The 22,906-nt window shown below is 39.9% G+C and overlaps 1 protein-coding gene across 1 annotated transcript in view; it reads left to right on the top strand.

Moving 5' to 3' along the window:
• The window catches only part of LOC126077351 (DNA polymerase nu-like), a 115,545-nt gene that overhangs the window by 32,363 nt on the left and 60,276 nt on the right, over positions 1-22,906 (top strand). Inside the window, exon 3 of the mRNA XM_049886606.1 lies at positions 17,173-17,252. Coding sequence (XP_049742563.1) covers positions 17,173-17,252 — 80 coding nt within the window. The remainder of the gene's footprint in view (positions 1-17,172; positions 17,253-22,906) is intronic.

Here is a 22,906-nt window from a genome sequence, read left to right as displayed (position 1 = left end):
TCTCTTAGAAAACTAGGACGGTATACGTGTTGCATAGAAACTAACTCTCTTGCCCATCAGATTTTGAGGAGAGCCAGAAACAGTGGTGCCCTGCTCAAAGATGGCAGCCAACCATTCCACACTGAATGTGTGTCTCTTTCCATAGTCCTACCGAATATCTAATGTTATGAAACAGCCTCCTGAAAAGGCTCACTACACCTCTTTTGAGTCTCCCATTATAGGGCTTAAACCCATAATTTTTCCCATTCTAGATCACCCAAATTCTAAAAATTTGGGTCTGTTCTGGTTTTGCTTTGTTGGCCATGACTGAACTGGCTTGAAGCCCAGAGCAGAATGAGACGATGCCCAGTGGTGCACCATCCTCACATCGTGGCTATGATTGAGCCATTGTCGCAGCTACTGTGTCAATCCATTTATTGAGGGTCTTCCTCTTTTTTGCTCACCCTCTACCAAGCATGATGGCCTTTTCCAGGGACTGGTCCCTCCTCATAACATGTCCAAAGTATGTGAGACGAAGTATCACCATCCTTGCTCCTAGTGAGCATTCTGGCTGTACTTCTTCCGAGACAGATTTGTTAGTTTTTCTGGCAATCCATGGTATATTCAGTATTCTTTGCCAAAGCCATAATTCAAAGGCATCAGTTCTTCTTGGTCTTCCTTATTCATTGTCCACCTTTCACATGCATTTGAGGCAATTGAAAATACCATGGCTTGGGTCAGGCAAACCCTTAGCCCTCAAGGTGACATCTTTGCTTTTTGACATTTTAAAGAGGACTTTTGCAACAGATTTCCCAATGCAATACGATTTCTTGACTGATGCTTCCGTGGCTGTTGATCATGGATCCAAATAAAATGAAACCTTTGGCAACTTCACTATTTTCTCCGTTTGTCATGATGTTGCTTATTGGCCCAGTAGTGAGAATTTTTGTTTTCTTTATATTAAAGTGTAACCCATACTGAAGGCTGTGGTTTTTGATCTTCATTAGTAAGTCCTTCAAGTCCTCTTCACTTTCAGCAAGCAAGGTTGTCAGCTGCATAACGCAGGTTGTTAATGAGTCTTCCTCCAGTCCTGATACCATGCTCTTCTTCATGTAATCCAGCTTCTCAGGTTATTTTTGCAGCATACAGATTGAATAAGTGTGGTGAAAGGATAAAACGCTGACACACACCTTTCTTAACTCTAAACCACGCAATGTCCCCTTGTTCTGTTGAAACAACTGCCTCTTGGTCTATGTACAGGTTCCTCATAAGTACAATGAAGTGTTCTGGAATTCCCGTTCTTGACAATGTTGTCCATAATTTGTTATGACCGACACAGTCGAATGCCTTTGCGTAGTCAATAAAACACAGGTAAACATCCTTCTGGTATTCTCTGCTTTCAGCCAAGATCTATCTGACATCAGCAATCATATCCCTCATTTCATGTCCTCTTCTGAATCTGGCTTGAATTTCTGGCAACTCCCTGTCGATGTATTGCTGCAACCGTTTTTAAATGATCTTCAGCAAAATTTTACTTGCATGTGATATTGATAATATGTTTCAACAATTTCTGCGTTCTGTTGCATCACTTTTCTTTGGAATCGGCTCATATAAGGATCTCTTCCAAGAAGATAGCCGGGTAGCTCTCTTCCAAATTTCTTGTTATAGATGAGTGACCACTTCCACTATTGTATTTGATTGCTCAAACATCTCAATGGATGTCCCATCAAATCATGGAGCCTTGTTTTTTTCCAGTGTCTTCAGTGCAGCTTGGACCTCTTCCTTCAGTACTTTCGGTTCTTGATCATGTACTACCGCCTGAAATGGCTGAACATCAACCAATTGTTTTTGGTACATTGACTCTGTATATTCCATCCATCTTCTTCTTTTTTGTAAATAATTTTTATTGTGCCTAAAGTGAAAGTTTATAAATTAATTCAGTCTCTCACACAAAAACCCATATATACCTTGCTACACACTCCCAATTACTCTCCCCCTAATGAGACAGCGTGCTCTCTCCCTCCACTCTCTCATCTTGTGTCCTTTTTGCCAGCTTCTAACCCCCTCCACCCTCTCATCTCCCCTCCAGGCAGGAGATGCCAACATAGTCTCAAGTGTTCACCTGATCCAAGAAACCCACTCCTCACCAGCATCCCTCTCCAACCCATTGTCCAGTCCAATCCATGTCTGAAGAGTTGGCTTCGGGAATGGTTCCTGTCCTGGGCCCACAGAAGGTCTGGGGGCCACGACCACCGGGGTCCTTCCAGTCTCAGTCAAACCATTAAGTCTAGTCTTATGAGAATTTGGGGTCTGCATTCCACTGCTATCCTGCTCCCTCAGGGGTTCTCTGTTGTGTTCCCTGTCAGGGCAGTCATCAGTTGTAGCCGGGCACCATCTAGTTCTTCTGGTGTCAGGATGACGTAGACTCTGGTTCGTGTGGCCCTCTCTGTCTCTTGGGCTCGTAATCACCTTGTGTCCTTGGTGTTCTTCATTCTCCTTTGATCCGGGTGGGCTGAGACCAACTGATGCTTCTTAGATGTCTGCTTGCTAGCGTTTAAGACCCCAGACGCCACTCTTCAAAGTGGGATGCAGAATGTTTTCTTAATAGATTTTATTATGCCAATTGACTTAGATGTCCCCTGAAACCATGGTCCCCAGACCCCTGCCCCTGCTACGCTGGCCTCCAAAGCATTCAGTTTATTCAGGAAACTTCTTTGCATTTGGTTTAGTCCAACTGTGCTGACCTCCCCTGTACTGTGTGCTGTCTTTCCCTTCACCTAAAGTAGTTCTTACCTACTATCTAATTAGTGAATACGCCTCTCCCACTCTCCCTTCCTCCCCCCTCTTGTAACCACAAAAGAATGTTTTCTTCTCACTTTAAACTATTTCTCAAGTTCTTATGATAGTGGTCTTATACAATATTTGTCCTTTTGCAGCTGACTAATTTCACTCAGCGTAATGCCTTCCAGGTTCCTCCAGGTTACGAAATGTTTCACAGATTCCTCACTGTTCTTCATCGATGCGTGATATTCCATTGTGTGAATATACCATAATTTATTTATCCATTCATCCGTCGATGGGCACCTTGGCTGCTTCCATCTTTTTGCTATTGTAAACAGTGCTGCAATAAACATGGGTGTGCATATATCTGTTCGTGTAAAGGCTCTTATTTCTCTAGGATATGTTCCAAGGAGTGGAATTGCTAGATCGTGTGGTAGTTCTATTTCTAGCTTTTTAAGGAAGCGCCAAATCGATTTCCAAAGTGGTTTTACCATTTGACATTCCCACCAGCAGTGTAGAAGTGTTCCAATCTCTCCACAGCCTCTCCAACATTTATTATTTTGTGTTTTTTGGATTAATGCTAGTCTTCTTGGAGTGAGATGAGATCTCATTGTAGTTTTGATCTGCATTTCTTTAATGGCTAATGATCGTGAACATTTCCTCATATATCTGTTAGCTACCTGAATGTCTTCTTTAGTGAAGTGTCTGTTCATATCTTTTGCCCATTTTTTCATTGGGTTATTTGTCTTTTTGCAGTTGAGTTTTTGCAGTATCATGTAGATTTTAGAGATCAGGCACTGATCAGAAATGTCGTAGCTAAAAACTTTTTCCTAGTCTGTAGGTAGTCTTTTGACTCTTTTGGTGAAGTCTTTGGATGAGCATAAGTGTTTGACTGTTAGGAGCTCCCTGTTATCTAGTTTTTCTTCTATGTTCTTTATAATGTTTTCTGTATTGTTTATGCCATGTATTAGGGCTCCTTACGTTGTCCCTATTTTTTCTTCCATGATCTTTATCGTTTTAGATTTTATATTTAGGTCTTTGATCCATTTTGAGTTAGTTTTTGTGCATGGAGTGAGGTACGGGTCTCGTTTCATTTTTTTGCAGATGGATATCCAGTTATGCCAGCACCATTTCTTAAAAAGGCTGTCTTTTCCCCATTTAACTGTTTTGGGGCCTTTGTCAAATATCAGCTGCTCATATGTGGATGGATTTATGTCTGGATTCTCAATTCTGTTCCATTGGTCCATGTATCTGTTGTTGTACCAGTACCAGGCTGTTTTGACTACTGTGGCCGTATAATAGGTTCTAAAATCAGGTAAAGTAAGGCCTCCCACTTTGTTCTTCTTTTTCAGTAATGCCTTATTTATCCGGGGCCTCTCCCTTCCATATGAAGTTGGTGATTTGTTTATCCATCTCATTATGGAATGTCTTTGGGATTTTGATCGGAATTGCATTAAATTTATAGGTGGCTTTTGGTAGAATAGACATTTTTATAATGTTAAGTTTTCCTATCCAGGAGCAAGGTATGTTCTTCCACTTATGTAAAAGTCTCTTTTGGTTTCTTGCAAAAGTGTACTGCAGTTTTCTTTCTATAAGTCTTTTACATCTCTGGTAAGATTTATTCCTAAGTATTTTATCTTCTTGGGGGCTATCGTAAATGGCATTGATTTGGTGATTTCCTCTTTGATGTTCTTTTTGTTGGTGTAGAGGAATCCAACTGATTTTTGTATGTTTATCTTGTATCCCGATACTCTGCTGAACTCTTCTATTAGATTCAGTAGTTTTCTAGAGGATTCCTTAGGGTTTTCTGTGTATAAGATCATGTCATCTGCAAATAGAGATACTTTGACTTCTTCCTTGCCAATCTGGATGCCCTTTATTTCTTTATCTAGCCTAATTGCTCTGTCTAGGACTTCCAGCACAATGTTGAATAAGAGTGGCGATAAAGGGCATCCTTGTCTGGTTCCCTATCTCCGTGGGAGTGTTTTCAGGCTCTCTCCATTTTTGATGTTGGCTGTTGGCTTTGTATAAATGCCCTTTATTATGTTGAGGAATTTTCCTTCTATTCCTGTTTTGCTGAGAGTTTTTATCATGAATGAGTGTTGAACTTTGTCAAATGCCTTTTCTGCATCCATTGATAAAATCATGTGATTCTTGTCTTTTATTTATGTGGTGGGTTACATTAATTGTTTTTCTAATGTTGAACCATCCCAGCATACCTGGTATGAATCCCACTTGGTCATGGTGAATTATTTTTTTGATATGTTGTTGAATTCTATTGGCTAGAATTTTGTTGAGGATTTTTGCATCTACATTCATGAGGGATTAGGTCTATAATTTTCTTTTCTTGTGGTGTCTTTACCTGGTTTTGGTATCAGGGCTATGGTTGCTTCACAGAATAAGTTTGGTAGTATTCCTTCCTTTTCTATGCTCTGAAATACCTTTAGTAGTAGTGGTGTTAACTCATCTCTGAACGTTTGGTAGAACTCTGCAGTGAAGCCGTCTGGACCAGGGCTTTTTATTGTTGGGAGTTTTTGATTACCTTTCAATCTCTTCTTTTGTTATGGGTCTATTTAGTTGTTCTACCTCTGTTTGTGTTAGTTTAGGTAGGTAGCGTGTTTCTAGGAATTCATCCATTTCTTCTAGGTTTTCAAATTTGTTTCAGTATAGTTTTTCATAGTAATCTGATATGATTCTTTTAATTTCAGTTGGGTCTGTTTTAATATCGCCCATCTCATTTCTTATTTGGGTTATTTGCTTCCTCTCCTGTTTTTCTTTTGTCAGGTTGGCCAATGGCTTATCAATTTTGTTGAGTTTTTCAAAAAACCACTTTTGGTCTTGTTAATTCTTTCCATCCATCTTCTTTTGATACTTCCTGTGTCGTTCAATTTTTTGGTTATAGAATGCCTCAGTATTGAAATTTGAGGCTTGACATTTTTCTTCAGTTCTTTGGGTTTGAGAAATGCCAAGTGTTTCTTCCCTTTTGGTTTTCTAACTCCAGGTCTTTGCACATTTCATTGTAATACTTTGTGTTCTCAAACCACCCTTTAATATCTTCTGTTCAGCTCTTTTACTTTATCATTTCTTTCATTTGCCTACGTTATAAGAAATTTTCAGAGTCTCTTCTGACATCCATTTTGATCTTTTCTGTCTTGCATGTGTGTGTTTTAGGTGAACATTTACAGTGCAAATTAGTTTTTCCTTCAAAAATTTATACACAAATTGTTTTGTGACCTTGGTTGCAATCCCCTCAATGTGTCAGCACTGTCCTCCTTTCCCATCACCCCACAAATTCCCTGTGTCCGTACATCCAGGTTTTCTGTACTTTCCAGCCTTCTTGTGTTTGCTTTTGGGCAGGTGTTGCCCATTTGGTCTCATACTTGATTGAACTAAGAAACAGATTCCTTACGTGTATTATTGTTTTTTTTTTTTTTTAGGCCTGTCAAATCTTGCCTGCGTCACTCATCTGTCAGTTTGCTGTACTCTGGTGGCTTGTGTTTTGCTGTGATCCTGGAAGCTATGCCCCACCAGTATTTCAAATATCAGCAGTGTCACCCATGGTGGACAGGTTTCAACGGAGGTCTCAGACTGACACAGACTAGGAAGAAGGACCTGGCCACCTACTTCTGAAAAATTGGCCAGTGAAAACCTTACGAACAGACTGGAACATTGTCAGATATAGTGCCAGAAGATGAGCCCTGCTGGTTGGAAGGCACTTAAAATACGACTGGAGAAGAGCTGTCTCCTCAAAATAGAGTCGATCTTATTGATTTGGATGGAGCTAAGCTTTTGGGACCTTCCTTTACTGATGTGGCATGACCCAGAATGAGAAGGACCAGCTTCAAATATTCATTAATAATCTGCATGTGGAATGTATGAAGTATGAATCTAGGAAAATTGGAAGTCATCGAAAATGAAATGGAATGTATAAAGATCGATATCCTAGGCGTTAGTGAGCTGAAATGGACTGGTGTTGGCTATTTTGGACATACATATTTTTTACTATACCGGGAATGACAAATTAAAGACTAATGGCATCACATTCATTGTCAGAAAGAACATCTCAAGATCAATCATGAAATACAATGCTGTCAGTGATAGGATAATATCTGTATGCCTACAAGGAAGATCAGTTAATACGGCTGCTATTCAAATTTACGCACCAACCACTAAGGCCAAAGATGAAGAAATTGAAGATTTTTACCAACTTCTGTCATCTGAAATTAATCAGACATGCAATCAGGATGCATTGTTAATTACTGGTGATTGGAATGAAAAAGTTGGAACTAAGAAGTATTGGTAGTTGGAAAATGCGGCCTTGGTGATAGAAATGACATTGGAGATTGCAAGACCACTGACTTCTTTACTGCAAATACTTTTTTACCAACATAAGTGCTGACTATACACGTGCAGCTTGGCAGAGGGAATACACAGGAATCGAATCAACTACACCTGTGGAAAGAGGCAATGCAGACGCTCAGTGTCATCAGTCAGAACAAGGCCAGGGGCCGACTGTGGAACACACCATGCATTGCTCCTATGCAAGTTCAAGTTGAAGCTGAAGAAAGTCAGAGCAAGTCCATGAAAGCCAAAATACAACCTTGAATATATCCCACCAGAATTTGGAGAATATCTCAAGAGATGATTTGACTAATGACCGAAGACTAAACAAGGTGTGGAATGACATCAAGGGCATAATACATGAAGAGAGCAAGAGATTTTTAAAAAGACAGGAAAGAAAGCAAAGACCAAAATGGATGTGAGAAAAGACTCTAAACTTTCTCTTGAATGTAGGGTAGCTAAAGCGAATGGAAGAAGTAAAAGAACTGAACAAAGCGTGGCTCCAGAACACAAAATGAAGTATTATAATGAAATGTGCAAAGAGCTGGAGTTAGAAAACCAAAAGGGAAGAACACTCTTGGCATTTCTCAAGCTGAAAAAAGCAGTTCAAGTCTCAAGTTTCAGTATTGAAGGATTCTACGGGGAAAATATTGAAAAATGCAGGAAACATCAAGAGAAGATGGAAGGAATAGACTCACTGTACCAAAAGGAATTGGTTGATGTTCAGCCTTTTCAGGAGGTAGCATGGTTAAGAACCCATGGTACTGAAGCATTCCAAGTTGCACCGAAGGCATTGGCAAAAAACGAGGCTCCAGGAATTGACGAAATACCAATTGAGATGTTTCAAAAAACAAATGCAGCTCTGGAAGTGCTCACTCATCTATGCCAAGAAATTTGGAAGACAGGTACGTGGCGAACAGGCTGGAAGAGATCCATATATGTGCCCATCCAAGAGAATGCAGAAATTATCGAACAGTATCATTAATATCTGTCTTAGTCTAGAAGCTCAGATGAAAACTGTCCTCCATGGGTGACCCTGCTGGTATCTGAATACAGGTGGCATAGCCTCCAGCATCACAGGAACACGCAAGCCCCCACGGCACGACAGACTGACAGACACGGGGGGCTGAAGATCATTCAAAAATGGCTGCAGCAGTATATCCACAGGGAACTGCCAGAAATTCAGGCCGGTTTCAGAAGAGGACGTGGAACCAGGGATATCATTGCTGAAGTCCGATGGATTCTGTCTGAAAACAGAGAATACCAGAAGGATGTTTGCCTGTGTTTTATTGATTATGCAAAGGCATTCGACTGTGTGGATCATAATAAATTATGGATAACATTGCAAAGAATGAGAATTCCAGAACATTAATTGTGTTTTTGAGGAACCTGTACATACCTCAAGAGGCAGTTGTTTGGACAGAACAAGGGCATACTGATTGGTTTAAAGTCAAGAAAGGTGTGCGTCAGGGTCGTTTTCTTTCACCATACCTATTCAATCTGTATGCTGAGCAAATAATCCGAGAAGCTAGACTATGTGAAGAAGAACGGGGCATCAGGGTTGGAGGAAGACTCATTAACGACCTGCACTATGCAGATGACACAACCTTGCTTGCTGAAAGTGAAGAGGACTTGAAACACTTACTGATGAAGACCAAAGACCACAGCCTTCATTGTGGATTGCACCTCAGCATAAAGAAAACAAAAATCCTCACAACTGGATGAATGAGCAACATCATGATAAACAGAGAAAAGATTGAAGTTGTCAAGGATTTCATTTTACTTGGATCCACAATCAACAGCCCTGGAAGCAGCAGTCAAGAAATCAAAAGATGCATGGCATTGGGCTGCAAAGGACCTCTTTAAAGTGTTGGAAAGCAAAGATGTCATCTTGAAGACTAAGATGCGACTGACCCAAGCCATGGTATTTTCAATCGCATCATATACATGTGAAAGCTGGATGATGAATAAGGAAGACTGAAGAAGACTTGACAACTTTAAATTGTAGTGTTGGCGAAGAATATTGAATATATCACGGACTGCTAAAAGAACAAACAAATTTGTCTTAGAAGAAGTGCAACCAGAATGCTCCTTAGAAGCAAGGATGGCGAGACAGCATCTTACATACTTTGGACATGTTGTCAGGAGGGATCAGTCCCTGGAGAAGGACATCATGCTTGGCAAAGTAGAGTCAGTGGAAAAGAGGAAGACTCTTAATGAAGTGGATTGACACAGTGGCTGCAACAGTGAGCTCAAGCATAACGACTGTGAGGATGGTGCAGGACTGGGCAGTGTTCTTTCTGTTGTGCATGGGGTCGCTATGAGTCAGAACTGACTTGATGGCACCTAATGACGACAGCATCATTAATATCATGCGCAAGTAAAATTTTGCTGAAGATCATTCAAAAGCGGTTACAGCATTACCTTGACAGGGAACTGCCAGAAATTCAAGCCAGATTCAGAAGAGGACGTGGAACAAGGGATATCATTGCTGTTATGAGCTGGATCCAGGATGAAAGCAGAGAATACCAGAAGGATGTTTACGTTTGTTTTATTGACTATGCAAAGGCATTTGACTCTGTGGCTCATAACAAATTACGGACAACGTTGAGAAGACTAGGAATTCCACAATGCTTAATTGTGCCCACAAGCAGCCTGTACTTAGTCCATGACATAGTCATTCAAACAGAACAAGGGAATAGTGCATGGTTTAAAGTCAAGAAAGGTGTTCATCAGGATTGTATCCTTTCACCATTCTTAATGAAACTGTATACTGAGCAAATCTGAGAAGCTGGGCCGTATGAAGAAGAACGTGGCATCAGGATTGGAGGAAGACTCATTAACAACTTGGTATAATCGGAGGACAAAAGCTTGCTTGCTGAAAGTGAAGAGGGCTAAAAGCAGTTGTTGACAAAGATCAAAAACTACAGCTTGCAATATGGATTTCACCTCAGCGTAAAGAAAACAATAATCCTCACAACTGGACCAATAAGCAACATCGTCATAAATGGAGAAAATACTGAAATTGACAAGGATTTCATTTTACTTGGATCCGTAATCAATGCCCATGGAAGCAGCAGTCCAGAAATCAAAGGATGTATTGCACTGGGCAAATCTGGTCCAAAAGATCTCTGTGAGGTGTTAAAAAGCAAAGACATCACTTTGAGCAGTAAGATGTGCCTATCTGAAACCCTTGTATTTTCAGTTGCCTCATATGCATATGTTCCTTCCATGTTCTTTTGATGCTTCCTGCCTCGTTTAGTATCTTCCCTATAGAGTCCTTCACTATTGCAGTTCAAGGCTTGAATTTTTTCCTCAGGTCTTTCAGCATGAGAAACACCGAGTGTTTTCTTCCCTTTTGATTTTCTCTCTCCAGCTCTCTGCATGTCATTATAATAGTTTGTCTTCTTGAGCCGCCCTTTGAAATCTTCTGTTCAGTTCTTTTACTTCATCATTTTTTCCTTTTGCTTTAGCTGCTCAATGTTTCAGCATCTCCTCTGACATCCATCTTGGTCTTTTCTTTCCTGTCTTTTCAGTGACCTCTTGCTTCCTTCAGTTATGATGTCCTTGATGTCATTCCACAATTTGTCTGATCTTCAGTCATTAGTGTTCAACACATCGAATCTATTCTTGAGATGGTCTCTAAATTCAGGTGGAACATACTGAAGGTAGTATTTTGGCTCTCATGGACTTGCTCTGATTTTCTTCAGTTTCACCTTGAACTTGCATATGAGCAATTGATGGTCTTCCTCAGTTGCTGCCTGGCCTTGTTCTGACTGATGATATTGAGGTTTTCCTTTGTCTCTTTCCACAGAAGTAGCTGACTTGATTTCTGTGTGTTCCATCTGGCAAGATCCATGTGTATAGTCGCCGTTTACATTGGTTGAAAAAGGTATTTGCAATGAAGAAGTCGTTCGTCTTGCAAAATTATATCATTTGATCTCTGGCATTGTTTCTATCACCGAGGCCATTTGAAGAGGTAGCATATGATCAGGAGCCAATGGTACTGAAGGAAGAAGTCCAAGCTGCACTGAAGGCATTGGCGAAAAACAAAGCTCCAGGAATTGACAGAATATCAACTGAGGTGTTTCAACAACACTCGTCTATGCCAAGAAACAAGGAAGACAGCTTCCTGACCAACCGGCTGGAAGAGATCCATATTTCATGGCTATTCCCAAGAAAGGTGACCCAACTGAGTGCGAAAATTATAGAACAATATCGTTAATATCACACTCAAGCAAAATTTTGCTCAAGATCATTCAAAAGCGGCTGCAGCAGTATATCGACAGGGAACTGCCAGAATTTAGGTTGGATTCAGAAGAGGACGTAGAACCAGGGATATCATTGCTGATGTCAGATGGATCCTGGCTGAAAGCAGAGAATACTAGAAGGATGTTTACCTGTATTTTATTGACTATGCAAAGGCATTCAACTGTGTGGATCATAAGAAATTATGGATAATGTTGCAAAGAATGGAAATTCCAGTACACTTAATTGTGCTCATGAGGAACCTGTATGTAGATCAAGAGGCAGTTGTTCGGACAGAACAAGGGGATACTGATTGGTTTAAAGTCAGGAAAGGTGTGTGTCATGGTTGCATCTTTTCACCATACCTATTCAATCTGTATGCTGAGCAAATAATCTGATAGGCTGGACTATATGAAGAAGAGTGGGGCATCAGGGTTGGAGGAAGTCATTAACAACCTGAGTTATGCAGATGACCCAGCCTTGCTTGCTGAGAGTGAAGAGGATTTAAAGCACTTACTAATGAATATCAAAGACTACAGCCTTCAGTATGGATTGCACCTCAACATAAAGAAAACAAAAATCCTTACAACTGGACCAGTGAGCAACGTCATGATAAATGGGAAAAGACTGAAGTTGTCAAGGGTTTCATTTTACTTGGATCCACAATCATCAGCCATGGAAGCAGAAGTCAAGAAATCAAAAGATGGATTGCATCGGGCATTGGGCTGCAAAGGACCTCTTCAAAGTGTTGAAGAGCAAAGATGCCATCTTGAAGACCAAGGTGTGCCTGACACAAGTCATGGTATTTTCAATCACATCATATGCATGTGAAAGCTGGACAGTGAATAAGGAAGACCGAGAAGAATTGACACCTTTGAATTGTGGTGTTGGCGAAGAATACTGAATATACCATGGACTGCCAAAAGAACAAACAAATCTGTCCTGGAAGAAGTACATCCAGAATGCTCCTTAGAAGCAAAGATAGCGAGACTATGTCTCACATACTTTGGTCATGCTATCAGAAGGGATCAGTCCCTGGAGAAGGACATCATGCTCAGTAAAGCAGAGAGTCAGTGAAAACGAGGAAGACCCTCAACGAGGTGGATTGACACTGTGGCTGGAACAATAGACTGAAGCATAACACGGATCATGAAGATGTCCAGTCACCAGGACTGGACAGTGTTTCATTTTCTTGTACATAGGACCTCTATGAGTCAGAACTGACTCAACAGCACCCAACAACAACAACAGTAACGACAACATGTGTGCATCAAGTATTTTTTGTTTTCTTCACTAATAAAATATAAAATTTTCTTCACTAATAAAATATAAAATGTAAACAGGGGTAGTGGATTTTTATTTGTACGTGTGTTAGTTGTATCACGTTAGGCACAAGTATGACTTTGTAATTGTCTTTATTTAGAGATTATATGTGGTTTAAGGAGGAGTATATAGGTGCCAAGTTGACAAGATGTGGACTGTCATGTTTAAGGTTTTATTTCAAGTTGGCTGGGCCGTGATTCTCAGTGGTTTGGCAGTTATGATGTAGTTTGGAGTTATGTAATGATGTAATCATCTCCATGATGAGATATACTGTAATGTAATCACCTCCGTGATGAGATCTGCTATGGGTAGCGAGTCAGCTGAAAGGGAGTTTCCTTGGGGATGGAGCCTGCATCAAATACATATGGACTTTCTGGCAAACCTTGCTGGCTTTTGCTCTGCTCTGGATCCAGACTCTGACTCGTCATCATCTGACCTCTGGTTCTTGGAACCTGTCTTCTTATCTAGTGCTGCTATAACAAAAATACCACAGGTGGATGGCTTTAACAAGCAGAAATTTCTTCTCTCACAGTTTAAGAGGCTAGAAGTCTGAATTCAAGGTGCCAGTGTCAGGGGAACGGTTTCTCTCTGTGTCGGCTCTGGGGAAAGCTCCTTGTCATCAGCCTTGCCCAGCTTATCAGTGTAGGGACCCCAGGTCCAAAGGATTTGCTGTGTTCCTGGCTCTTCTTTCTTTGTGGTAATGAGGTCCCTCTCCTTTCTGCTCAATTCTCTTTTTTATTCTTGAAGGAGCTTGACTCAAGATAAAACCTAATCCTGTAGATTGAGTTCTGCCTCATTAACATAACTGCCTCTAATCCTGCCTAATTAACATCATAAAGGTTAGGATTTACAATACATAGGATAATCACATCAGATCACAAAATGGTGAACAGCCACACAATACTAGTGTCGTGGATTGAATTGTGTCTCCCCAAAATATGTTTCAACTTGGTTAAACCATGATTCTCAGTATTGTGGTGTTGTCCTCCATTTTGTGATTGTGATTTTCCTTTGTGTTATAAATCCTAATCTCTGCCTGTGGTTAATGAGGCAAGATGAGAGGATAGGCTGGGATTGTAACATCCTTAGTAAGGTCACATCCATGATCCCATATAAAGTGAGTTTCCCTGGGATGTGGGCTGCACCACCTTTTATCTTACAAGAGATGAGTGGGAATTGGGCAGAAAGTAGAGGACCTCATACTATCAAGAAAGCAGCACTGGGGGCAAAGTAACTCCTCTGGACCTGGGTTCCTACATGGAGAAGCTCCTAGTCCAGGGGAAGATTGATGACAAGGACCTTCCTCCAGAGCTAACAGAGAAAGCCTTTGCCTGGAGCTGACGCCTTGAATTTGGACTTCTAGTCTACTAGGCTGTGAGAGAATAAACTTCTGTTTGTTAAAGCCATCCACTTGTGGTATTTCTGTTACAGCAGCACCAAATGACTAAGACAACTGGAAATCGTGGGCTAGCCAAGTTGACACACATTTTTGGGGGACACAATTCAATCAATAACAGAATTTGAGTCAGTAGCCTACTATTTTCCTTGCTGATGTTGTGTTCATCAGCCCCCGCAGCTACATGAGTCAGGAAAAGCCTCCAGCCTGATGCGTGACCTCTGGACTTGGGACTTTTCAGCATCTACAGCTGGGTGAGCCATTTTCTTGATATAAATCTCTCTGTATACATATATATACATGCATGCGAAAGCTGGATAATGAATATGGAAAACCAAAGTGGAACTGATGCCTTTGAATTATGGCGTTGACGAAGAATACTCAGTATAGCACAGACTGCCAAAAGAACGAACAAATCTGTCTTGGAAGAAGGATATCCAGAACGCTCCTTAAAAGTTAGGATGGGAGGACTTCATCTCACATACTTTGAACATGTTATCAGGAGGCATCAGTCCCTGCAGAAGGATATCATGCTTGGTAAAGTAGAGGGTCAGTGAAAAAAAGGAAGGGCCTCAACAAGATGGATTCACACAGTGGCTGCAACAATGGGCTTAAGCATAACAATGATCATGAGGATGGTGCAGGACCCGGCAGGCAGTGTTTTGTTCTGTTGTGCATGGGGTTGCTATGAGTTGGAATTGACTCGAGGGCACCTAACAACAACATATATATACATGCTTCACTGGCTTTTCTTCTCTAGAGAACTCAGCCTAAGACTATGTATGTGTGTGTGTGTGTGTGTGTAAATATAGCCTTAGGTTTTAGTTCAAACTGAACACACTTGTGTAACCTGCACCCATATCAAGAAACAGAACATTGCCAACATCCCCAGAAGCTCATTGTATGCTTTGTTTGGGTCATTATTCCTCCTCACAACTCCCAAGGGTGATATATATATTTTTAATTTTAATAAGCATTGACAGTTTGCTATCCAAAAATGTTCTAACAATTCACGTTTTTATCATCATTACATGATACTATCTCTTACTCTACATTTCCAATTATATTTAATTTGCATTTCCCTGACTATTACTGAGTTTGTTAGATTGTGTCTGCTGTTTGGTTTTGCTCTTTTGTGTATTGTCTATCATTTACTGTTTTTCTCTTGGGTTGTCTTTTCTTGTCAATGTATAAGAGCTTGTTGTATGATATAGATGTTAACCCTTTGTCATTTTGGTCCAAATATTCTTCCCAATGCATTCTTTTCTTTCAAATTTAGTTGTAGTTGTACCAGCTCTATTTATTAGCCTGTCCTTTTCAAAGGATAATTGATTTCAAAGATGAAATACCATCTTTGTTGTATATTAAATTCTCGTAAGTCCTGGGATCAGTTTCTGGATTGTCTGTTCTGTTCTAGAAGTCTTTTAGTCTATTCTTATTCAAATACATGTTGATTTGATTACAGTGATTTATAGTATATTCTGATAATGTGGTAAGGCAAAGTCTTTTTTTTAACTTATATTTCTTGCCTATTTTCAGGTATTTGGTCTTTCATATATACTTTAAAATTATTTTATTCAATTAAAAGAATCCTGCAGGGCCTCTAATTGGAATTTTGTTAAATTTATATTTGGAAAAATGAAACATTTTGTGATACATTTTTGCAGATCTTAGTGTATGCTATTTCATATGGTTTCAAGTTTTCTTCATTTAGGGCTGTCTTAGGCTGGCTTCTCTAGAGAAGCAAAACCGGTGAAGCATGTGTGTGTATATATATAATCTATGTATACGTATGTATATACGTAGACATATATATGAACACATATACATATGTTGTTAGATGCTGTCGAATTGGTTCCAACTCATAGCAACCCTACCTTCAACAGAACCAAACACTGCAGGGTCCTGCGCCATTATGCTTGAGCCCATGTCAGGCCGGAGGCTTCTCCTGACCCATGTAGCTGCAGGGGCTGACAAAGCCAAGGTTGACAGGTAAGCTGGCAGGCCACTGGCTGACAGGCTGCGGAGGCTGATGAATCCCAAGATCGGCAGGTAAGCTGGCAGGCCGCTGGCTGACAGGCTGCGGAGGCTGATGAATCCCAAGATCGGCAGGTAAGCTGGCAGGCCGCTGGCTGACAGGCTGCGGAGGCTGATGAATCCCAAGATCTGCAGGTAAGCTGCTAGCTCAACTTCCAAGAACCGGAGAGCAGATGAACAGGAGCCACCTGCAGGATCCAGAGAGAGCAAGAGCCAAGGAGCTTTGCCAGAAAGTCCACTTATATTGGATGCAGGCCACACCCCTTTTCAACTTATTGGCTGCTCATAGAAAATCTTATTGTGGAGGTCCTTATATTTTATCAGATCTCATTATGGAGGTGATTACATCATTACATAGCTGCAAAACTATACCATAACTGCCAAACTACTGAGAAACATGGCCCAGCCAAGTTGACACACAGCCTTAGTCATGACAAGGGCCCTGTGCCTTTCTTGTTAAATTTGTCTTGAGTACAACTTTTTTTCCTATTGTTAATGAAAAAATTTCCTCCCATTTGCGTTTGTTGGTTGTTATTGCTACTATGGAGGGAACTTATGTCAGAGCAGGTGAGCGCACAGACTCCAGAGTCATACTGCTTGAGGTTGAATCCTTCTTCTTTCACTTACCATCCAGCTTAGGTATATTAAAAGTAAAACAAAATCTAAATCAGAAATTTGTATTAATGGTGTTTTATGGAACCTCTCATTGTTCCATTACAATGTTACTCAGTCTAAGAATTTCCTCAAACCTTTAATATTTATAAGATTCCTATAAAATGTTGACCTTGAGTTTTCAGAATGAAGTATTCAAATGCAAATGCCATGTAATAATTTTCAATAAACATTGCATGATTCCATAGATCTATCGCCAATTAATTTGAAGATACTTTACATAAATGCTTACTGCATTGGCAGCATACATTTTGTTTATGAATTTTATTGCATTGTTTTAAGTAAGTTAATAATGAGTAAGTAGCATGACTGTAAGGTCTGTTTTCAATGTTTAACTTATTATATGAGTTAAATTTCATTGTTTCTTTAATGCTCCGTGTTTTTTTTTTTTTAAGCTGCAGAAGTGACGTGCAAATCCAGTGTTAAGTCTTCAGTGCTACTTGAAGGTGGAAAGAGTCAGTCACTGGAAAAAAAGGTAGACCATTGTAAATATGAATAATTATAACCCTCCTAAGGAGCCCTGGTAGTGCAGTGGTTAAGTGCTCAGCTGCTAAGTGAAAGGCAGGCAGTTTGAACTCGCCCAGCAGTTCCATGGGAGAAAGACCTGCCATTCTGCTTCCGTAAAGATTACAGCCTATGGGGCAGCTGTACTGTCCTGTAGGGTTGTTATGAGTCGGAATCTAATTGATAGCACATAACAACAACAACATAGAAACCCAAAACCAAACCCATTGCCCATAGGGTTTCTAAGGCTGTGATATTTATGGAAGCAAGACTGCCATTTCCTTCTCCCACAGAGTGGCTGGTGGGTTTGAACCACAGACCTTTTTGATTAGCAGCTGAGCGCTTTAACCACTGCTCATCCAGGGCTCCTTAAAAACAATGCAACCCTCATTTATTCAGCAAATACTTAGGTATCTGCTATATGCTGGGCACTGAGGATACGAAGGTCGAAAAAGGACTTCTTCCTCTCAGGATCTTATAGTCTAATTTGATGAGGGAAAGGGGAAGACAGAGAAGCGCAGCAGATCTCTGCAACACATCGTAGTGAGTGGTAGACGTAAGGACAGAGTGTTCTGGGAATAACAGGAGGGACATCTAACTCAGTTTTTGTGTTGTTTCCTTTTGCTTTTTTCTGGGTGTTGGGGAGAGAAGTCTGGGACATTCTTCTGAACTGTGAAAATTATAACTGAGTTGAGATCTAAAGGATGATTAGGAGCTGGTCGGCCTAAAGAGCCCCACCTTTAGAGAGCTGGGGAAGAACACCGAGAGCTGGGAACTTTGGGGTAGTGGAAATAGCAGTTGAGACAGGCTGGGGTACAAAATTCCCTGTAGGTGAATTATGTAGGTTGGGCTAAAGAGGAGTGATAAAAACCCAAAAAAACCAAACCCAGTGCTGTTGAGTCAATTCCGACTCATAGCAACCCTATATAGCAGAAGTCGTATCACCAAAGACCTTGTATGTGAAATTGTGCTGGAGACAGCATAGAGGTCAAGAACGTGGACTCTGGAGTCAAACTACCTGTGTTCAAATCCCAACCTAACATTATCAACTTAAACTCTCTGTAGTAAAATGAGGATATAATACAACCCATCTCGCAGGTCTTCTCTCAGATTAATAGAGTAATAATTGGCCTCTAGAGTGGAGAGAGGGGCGTAGTTGACAGAGAAGAGACTGTGTGGTCCTTTGTAAATGAATGGAAATTGTATATAAATGAATGGAAATTTCTAATGACTGGAAATTATATATTTCAGTGGTTTTCAACCATGCTTCTTAAGTCCTCAAGGCAGAGGTCTTCACGTTTTTTTTGTTCCCTTTTCCTCAAAAGCATTTTGAAATGCCATACACCAACCCCCAGCCTATTTTTAAGTTGACACCTAATATATTCTTCACAACCAAGGTCAAGAAGGGAGAGTGTTGACATGTCATGGGGTTGGTAACCAGTGTCATAAAACAATATGTGTACTAACTGTTCAATGAGAAGCTAGTTTGTTCTGTAAACCTTTATCTAAAGTACAATAAAAAAAAGAAATGTTCAGTAAGAAAAAAAAAATTCATCCAAATGTAAATAGTTGCAGAGGATATAATTTCTAGTGTATTGTTAATATTGACATTTTAAAAACTGCTTTATCACTGTTTCAAATATATTAAATTCTAAGTAACTGCACTCTGGCAATTTGATAGCCACAATCATCCATTTTATAAAAATACATAAGCAAGCTCTTCTTTAACAGTCTGAACTTTTATATTTTTATTTTACTCCTTCAACTTCCTTTTATACTCCTCCACAGATTTTTTAATGTAATAAAATTTTATGTTTGAAAGTTATTGCCTGAAAACCACGTAATATCTCTAATAAAAACATGAATATAAAGTTAAATTTTCTGTGACCATATGATTCTGTTAAAAATTTTCCTTCAAGATGATTTAAAGTTTCACTAGTACATAATTGTTTAAAGCAGCATAAATATATTACAAATTTTGAAAAAATAATTAAACATTTAAAATGGAATTTTATGCACAGTGAATCATATAATGAGATGAATAGGCATGCCTTTTCCTCTGTGGATTTGTGAATGAATATCGCGCGTTGCTGGAAGGAGACAGGAGGAAAATGGCTGCTTAACCGTTCTTTTATTTTTAGTAGATACAAGTTTTCAGAAATTTTATGAAAGTAGAAGGTAATAGATGAAATTTGGTTATAGCATTGACATTCAATTCTTTTAAGCTTTCCCCAGTTATTTGAAAAAAAAAAAAAACCCTAAATTAAAGATATATTTTAATTGCTTATTCTCTGACAACTTTTAGGCTTTCTTTAATTTTGTGGAAAGGAAAGAATGAGAATCAACCTGACTTGCAAAAAGATTTTTAGTTATTATTAGAGTCATTTGCTTTCTCAGGTGTTCAAAAATACAGCAAAAAGGTTTTATCAAGACTTAACAGGTAACTAGTAACTGTTACTCTTTGATGTGGAGATCTTGACTCTGCTCTCCTGATAGCCTCAAAAAGTATTGGGAAAAGGGAAGTGTTAATTTCAGTACACATTTCTTAATACAGTACCTTTTTTTAAATATAATTTTTATTGTGCTTTAAATGAAAGTTTACAAATCAAGGACAGTCTCTCACACAAAAAACCATATACACCTTGCTACACACTCCCAATTACTCTCCCCCTAATGAGACACCCCGCTGTCTCCCTCCACTCTCTTTTTTCGTGTCCATCTCGCCAGCTTCTAACCCCCTCCACCCTCTCATCTCCCCTCCAGGCAGGAGATGCCAACATAGTCTCAAGTGTCCACCTGATCCAAGAAGCTCACTCCTCACCAGCATCCCTCTCCAACCCATTGTCCAGTCCAATCCATGTCTGAAGAGTTGGCTTTGGGAATGGTTCCTGTCCTGGGCCAACAGAAGGTCTGGGGGCCATGATCACCGGGGTCCTTCTAGTCTCAGTCTGACCGTTAAGTCTGGTCTTCTGAGAATTTGGGGTCTGCATCCCACTGCTCTCCTGTTCCCTCAGGGGTTCTCTGTTGTGTTCCTTGTCAGGGCAGTCATCTGTTGTAGCCGGGCACCATCCAGTTCTTCTGGTGTCAGGATGATGTACTCTCTGGTTCATGTGGCCCTTTCTGTCTCGGGCTTGTAATCGCCTTGTGTCCTTGGTGTTCTTTATTCTCCTTTGATCCAGGTGGGTTGAGACCAATTGATGCATCTTAGATGTCTGCTTGCTAGCGTTTAAGACCCCAGACGCCACTCTTCAAAGTGCGATGTGGAATGTTTTCTTAATAGATTTTATTATGCCAATTGACTTAGATGTCCTCTGAAACCATGGTCCCCAGACCCCTGCCCCTGCTACGCTGGCCTTCAAAGCATTCAGTTTATTTAGGAAACTGCTTTGCTTTTGGTTTAGTCCAGTTGTGCTGACCTCCCCTGTACTGTGTGCTGTCTTTCACTTCACCTAAAGTAGTTCTTACCTACTATCTAATTAGTGAATACCCCTCTCCCACCCTCCCTTCCTCCCCCCTCTCGTAACCACAAAAGAATGTTTTCTTCTCAGTTTAAACTATTTCTCAATTTCTTAAAATAGTGGTCTTATACAATATTTGTCCTTTTGCAACTGACTAATTTCACTCAGCATAATACCTTCCAGGTTCTGCCATGTTATGAAATGTTTCACAGATTCCTCACTGTTCTTTATCAATGCATAGTATTCCATTGTGTCAATATACTATAATTTATTTATCAATTCATCCGTTGATGGGCACCTTGGCTGCTTCCATCTTTTTGCTATTGTAAACAGTGCTGCAATAAACATGGGTGTGCATATATCTGTTCGTGTAAAGGCTCTTATTTCTCTAGGATATATTCCAAGGAGTGGAATTGCTGGATCATATGGTAGTTCTACTTCTAGCTTTTTAAGGAAGCGCCAAATCGATTTCCAAAGTGATTGTACCATTTGACATTCCCACCAGCAGTGTAGAAGTGTTCTGATCTCTCCACAGCCTCTCCAACATTTATTATTTTGTGTTTTTTGGATTAATGCTAGCCTTGTTGGAGTGACATGAAATCACATGGTAGTTTTGACCTGCATTTCTCTAATGGCTAATGATCGTGAACATTTCCTCATATATCTGTTAGCTACCTGCATGTCTTCTTTAGTGAAGTGTGGAGTCATATCTTTTGCCCATTTTTTTCACTGGGTTATTTGTCTTTTTGCAGTTGAGTTTTTGCAGCATCATGTAGATTTTAGAGATCAGGTGCTGATCAGAAGTGTCATAGCTAAAAACTTTTTCCCAGTCTGTAGGTAGTCTTTTGACTCTTTTGGTGAAGTCTTTGGATGAGCATAAGTGTTTGATTTTTAGGAGCTCCCAGTTATCTAGTTTTTCTTCTACATTCTTCATAATGTTTTGTATACTGTTTATGCCATGTATTAGGGCTCCTAGCGTTGTCCTTATTTTTTCTTCCATGATCTTTATCGTTTTAGATTTTATATTTAGGTCTTTGATCCATTTTGAGTTAGTTTTTGTGCATGGAGTGAGGTATGGGTCTTGTTTCATTTTTTTGCAGATGGATATCCAGTGATGCCAGTACCATTTCTTAAAGAGGCTGTCTTTTCCCCATTTAACTGTTTTGGGGCCTTTGTCAAATATCAACTGCTCATATGTGGATGGATTTATGTCTGAATTCTCAATTCTGTTCCATTGGTCCATGTATCTGTTGTTGTACCAGTACCAGGCTGTTTTGACTACTGTGGCTGTATAATAGGTTCTAAAATCAGGTAAAGTAAGGCCTCCTACTTTGTTCTTCTTTTTCAGTAATGCCTTATTTATCCGGGGCCTCTCCCTTCCATATGAAATTGGTGATTTGTTTTTCCACCTCGTTAAGGAATGTCCTTGGGATTTGGATTGGAATTGCATTACATGTATAGATCACTTTTGGCAGAATAGACATTTTTATAATGTTAAGTCTTCCTATCCACGAGCAAGGTATGTTCTTCCACTTATGTAAGCCTCTTTTGGTTTCTTACAAAAGTGTACTGTAGTTTTCTTTGTATAAGTCTTTTACATCTCTGGTAAGATTTATTCCTAAGTATTTTATCTTCTTGGGGGCTACTAAATGGCATTGATTTGTTGATTTCCTCTTCAATGTTCTTTTTGTTGGTGTAGAGAAACGCAACTGATTTTTGTATGTGTATCTTGTATCCTGATACTCTGCTGAACTCTTCTATTAGTTTCAGTAGTTTTCTGGAGGATTCCTTAGGGTTTTCTGTGTATAAGATCATGTCATCTGCAAATAGAGATACTTTGACTTCTTCCTTGCCAATCTGGATGCCCTTTATTTCTTTATCTAGCCTAACTGCTCTGGCTAGGACTTCCAGCACAATGTTGAATAAGAGTGGTGATAAAGGGCATCTTTGCCTGGTTCCCAATCTCAGTGAGAATGTTTTCAGGCTCTCTCCATTTAGGGTGATGTTGGCTGTTGGCTTTGTATAAATGCCCTTTATTATGTTGAGGAATTTTTCTTCTATTCCTGTTTGGCTGAGAGTTTTTTATCATGAATGTGTGCTGAACTTTGTCAAATGCCTTTTCTGCATCCATTGATAAAATCATGTGATTCTTGTCTTTTGTTTTATT

The sequence above is a fragment of the Elephas maximus genome, chromosome 5 (genome assembly GCF_024166365.1).
Source record: "Elephas maximus indicus isolate mEleMax1 chromosome 5, mEleMax1 primary haplotype, whole genome shotgun sequence".
Taxonomy (NCBI): domain Eukaryota; kingdom Metazoa; phylum Chordata; class Mammalia; order Proboscidea; family Elephantidae; genus Elephas; species Elephas maximus.
Note: the sequence above shows the minus strand (reverse complement) of the source record. Positions and strands in the feature narration are given on the sequence as shown.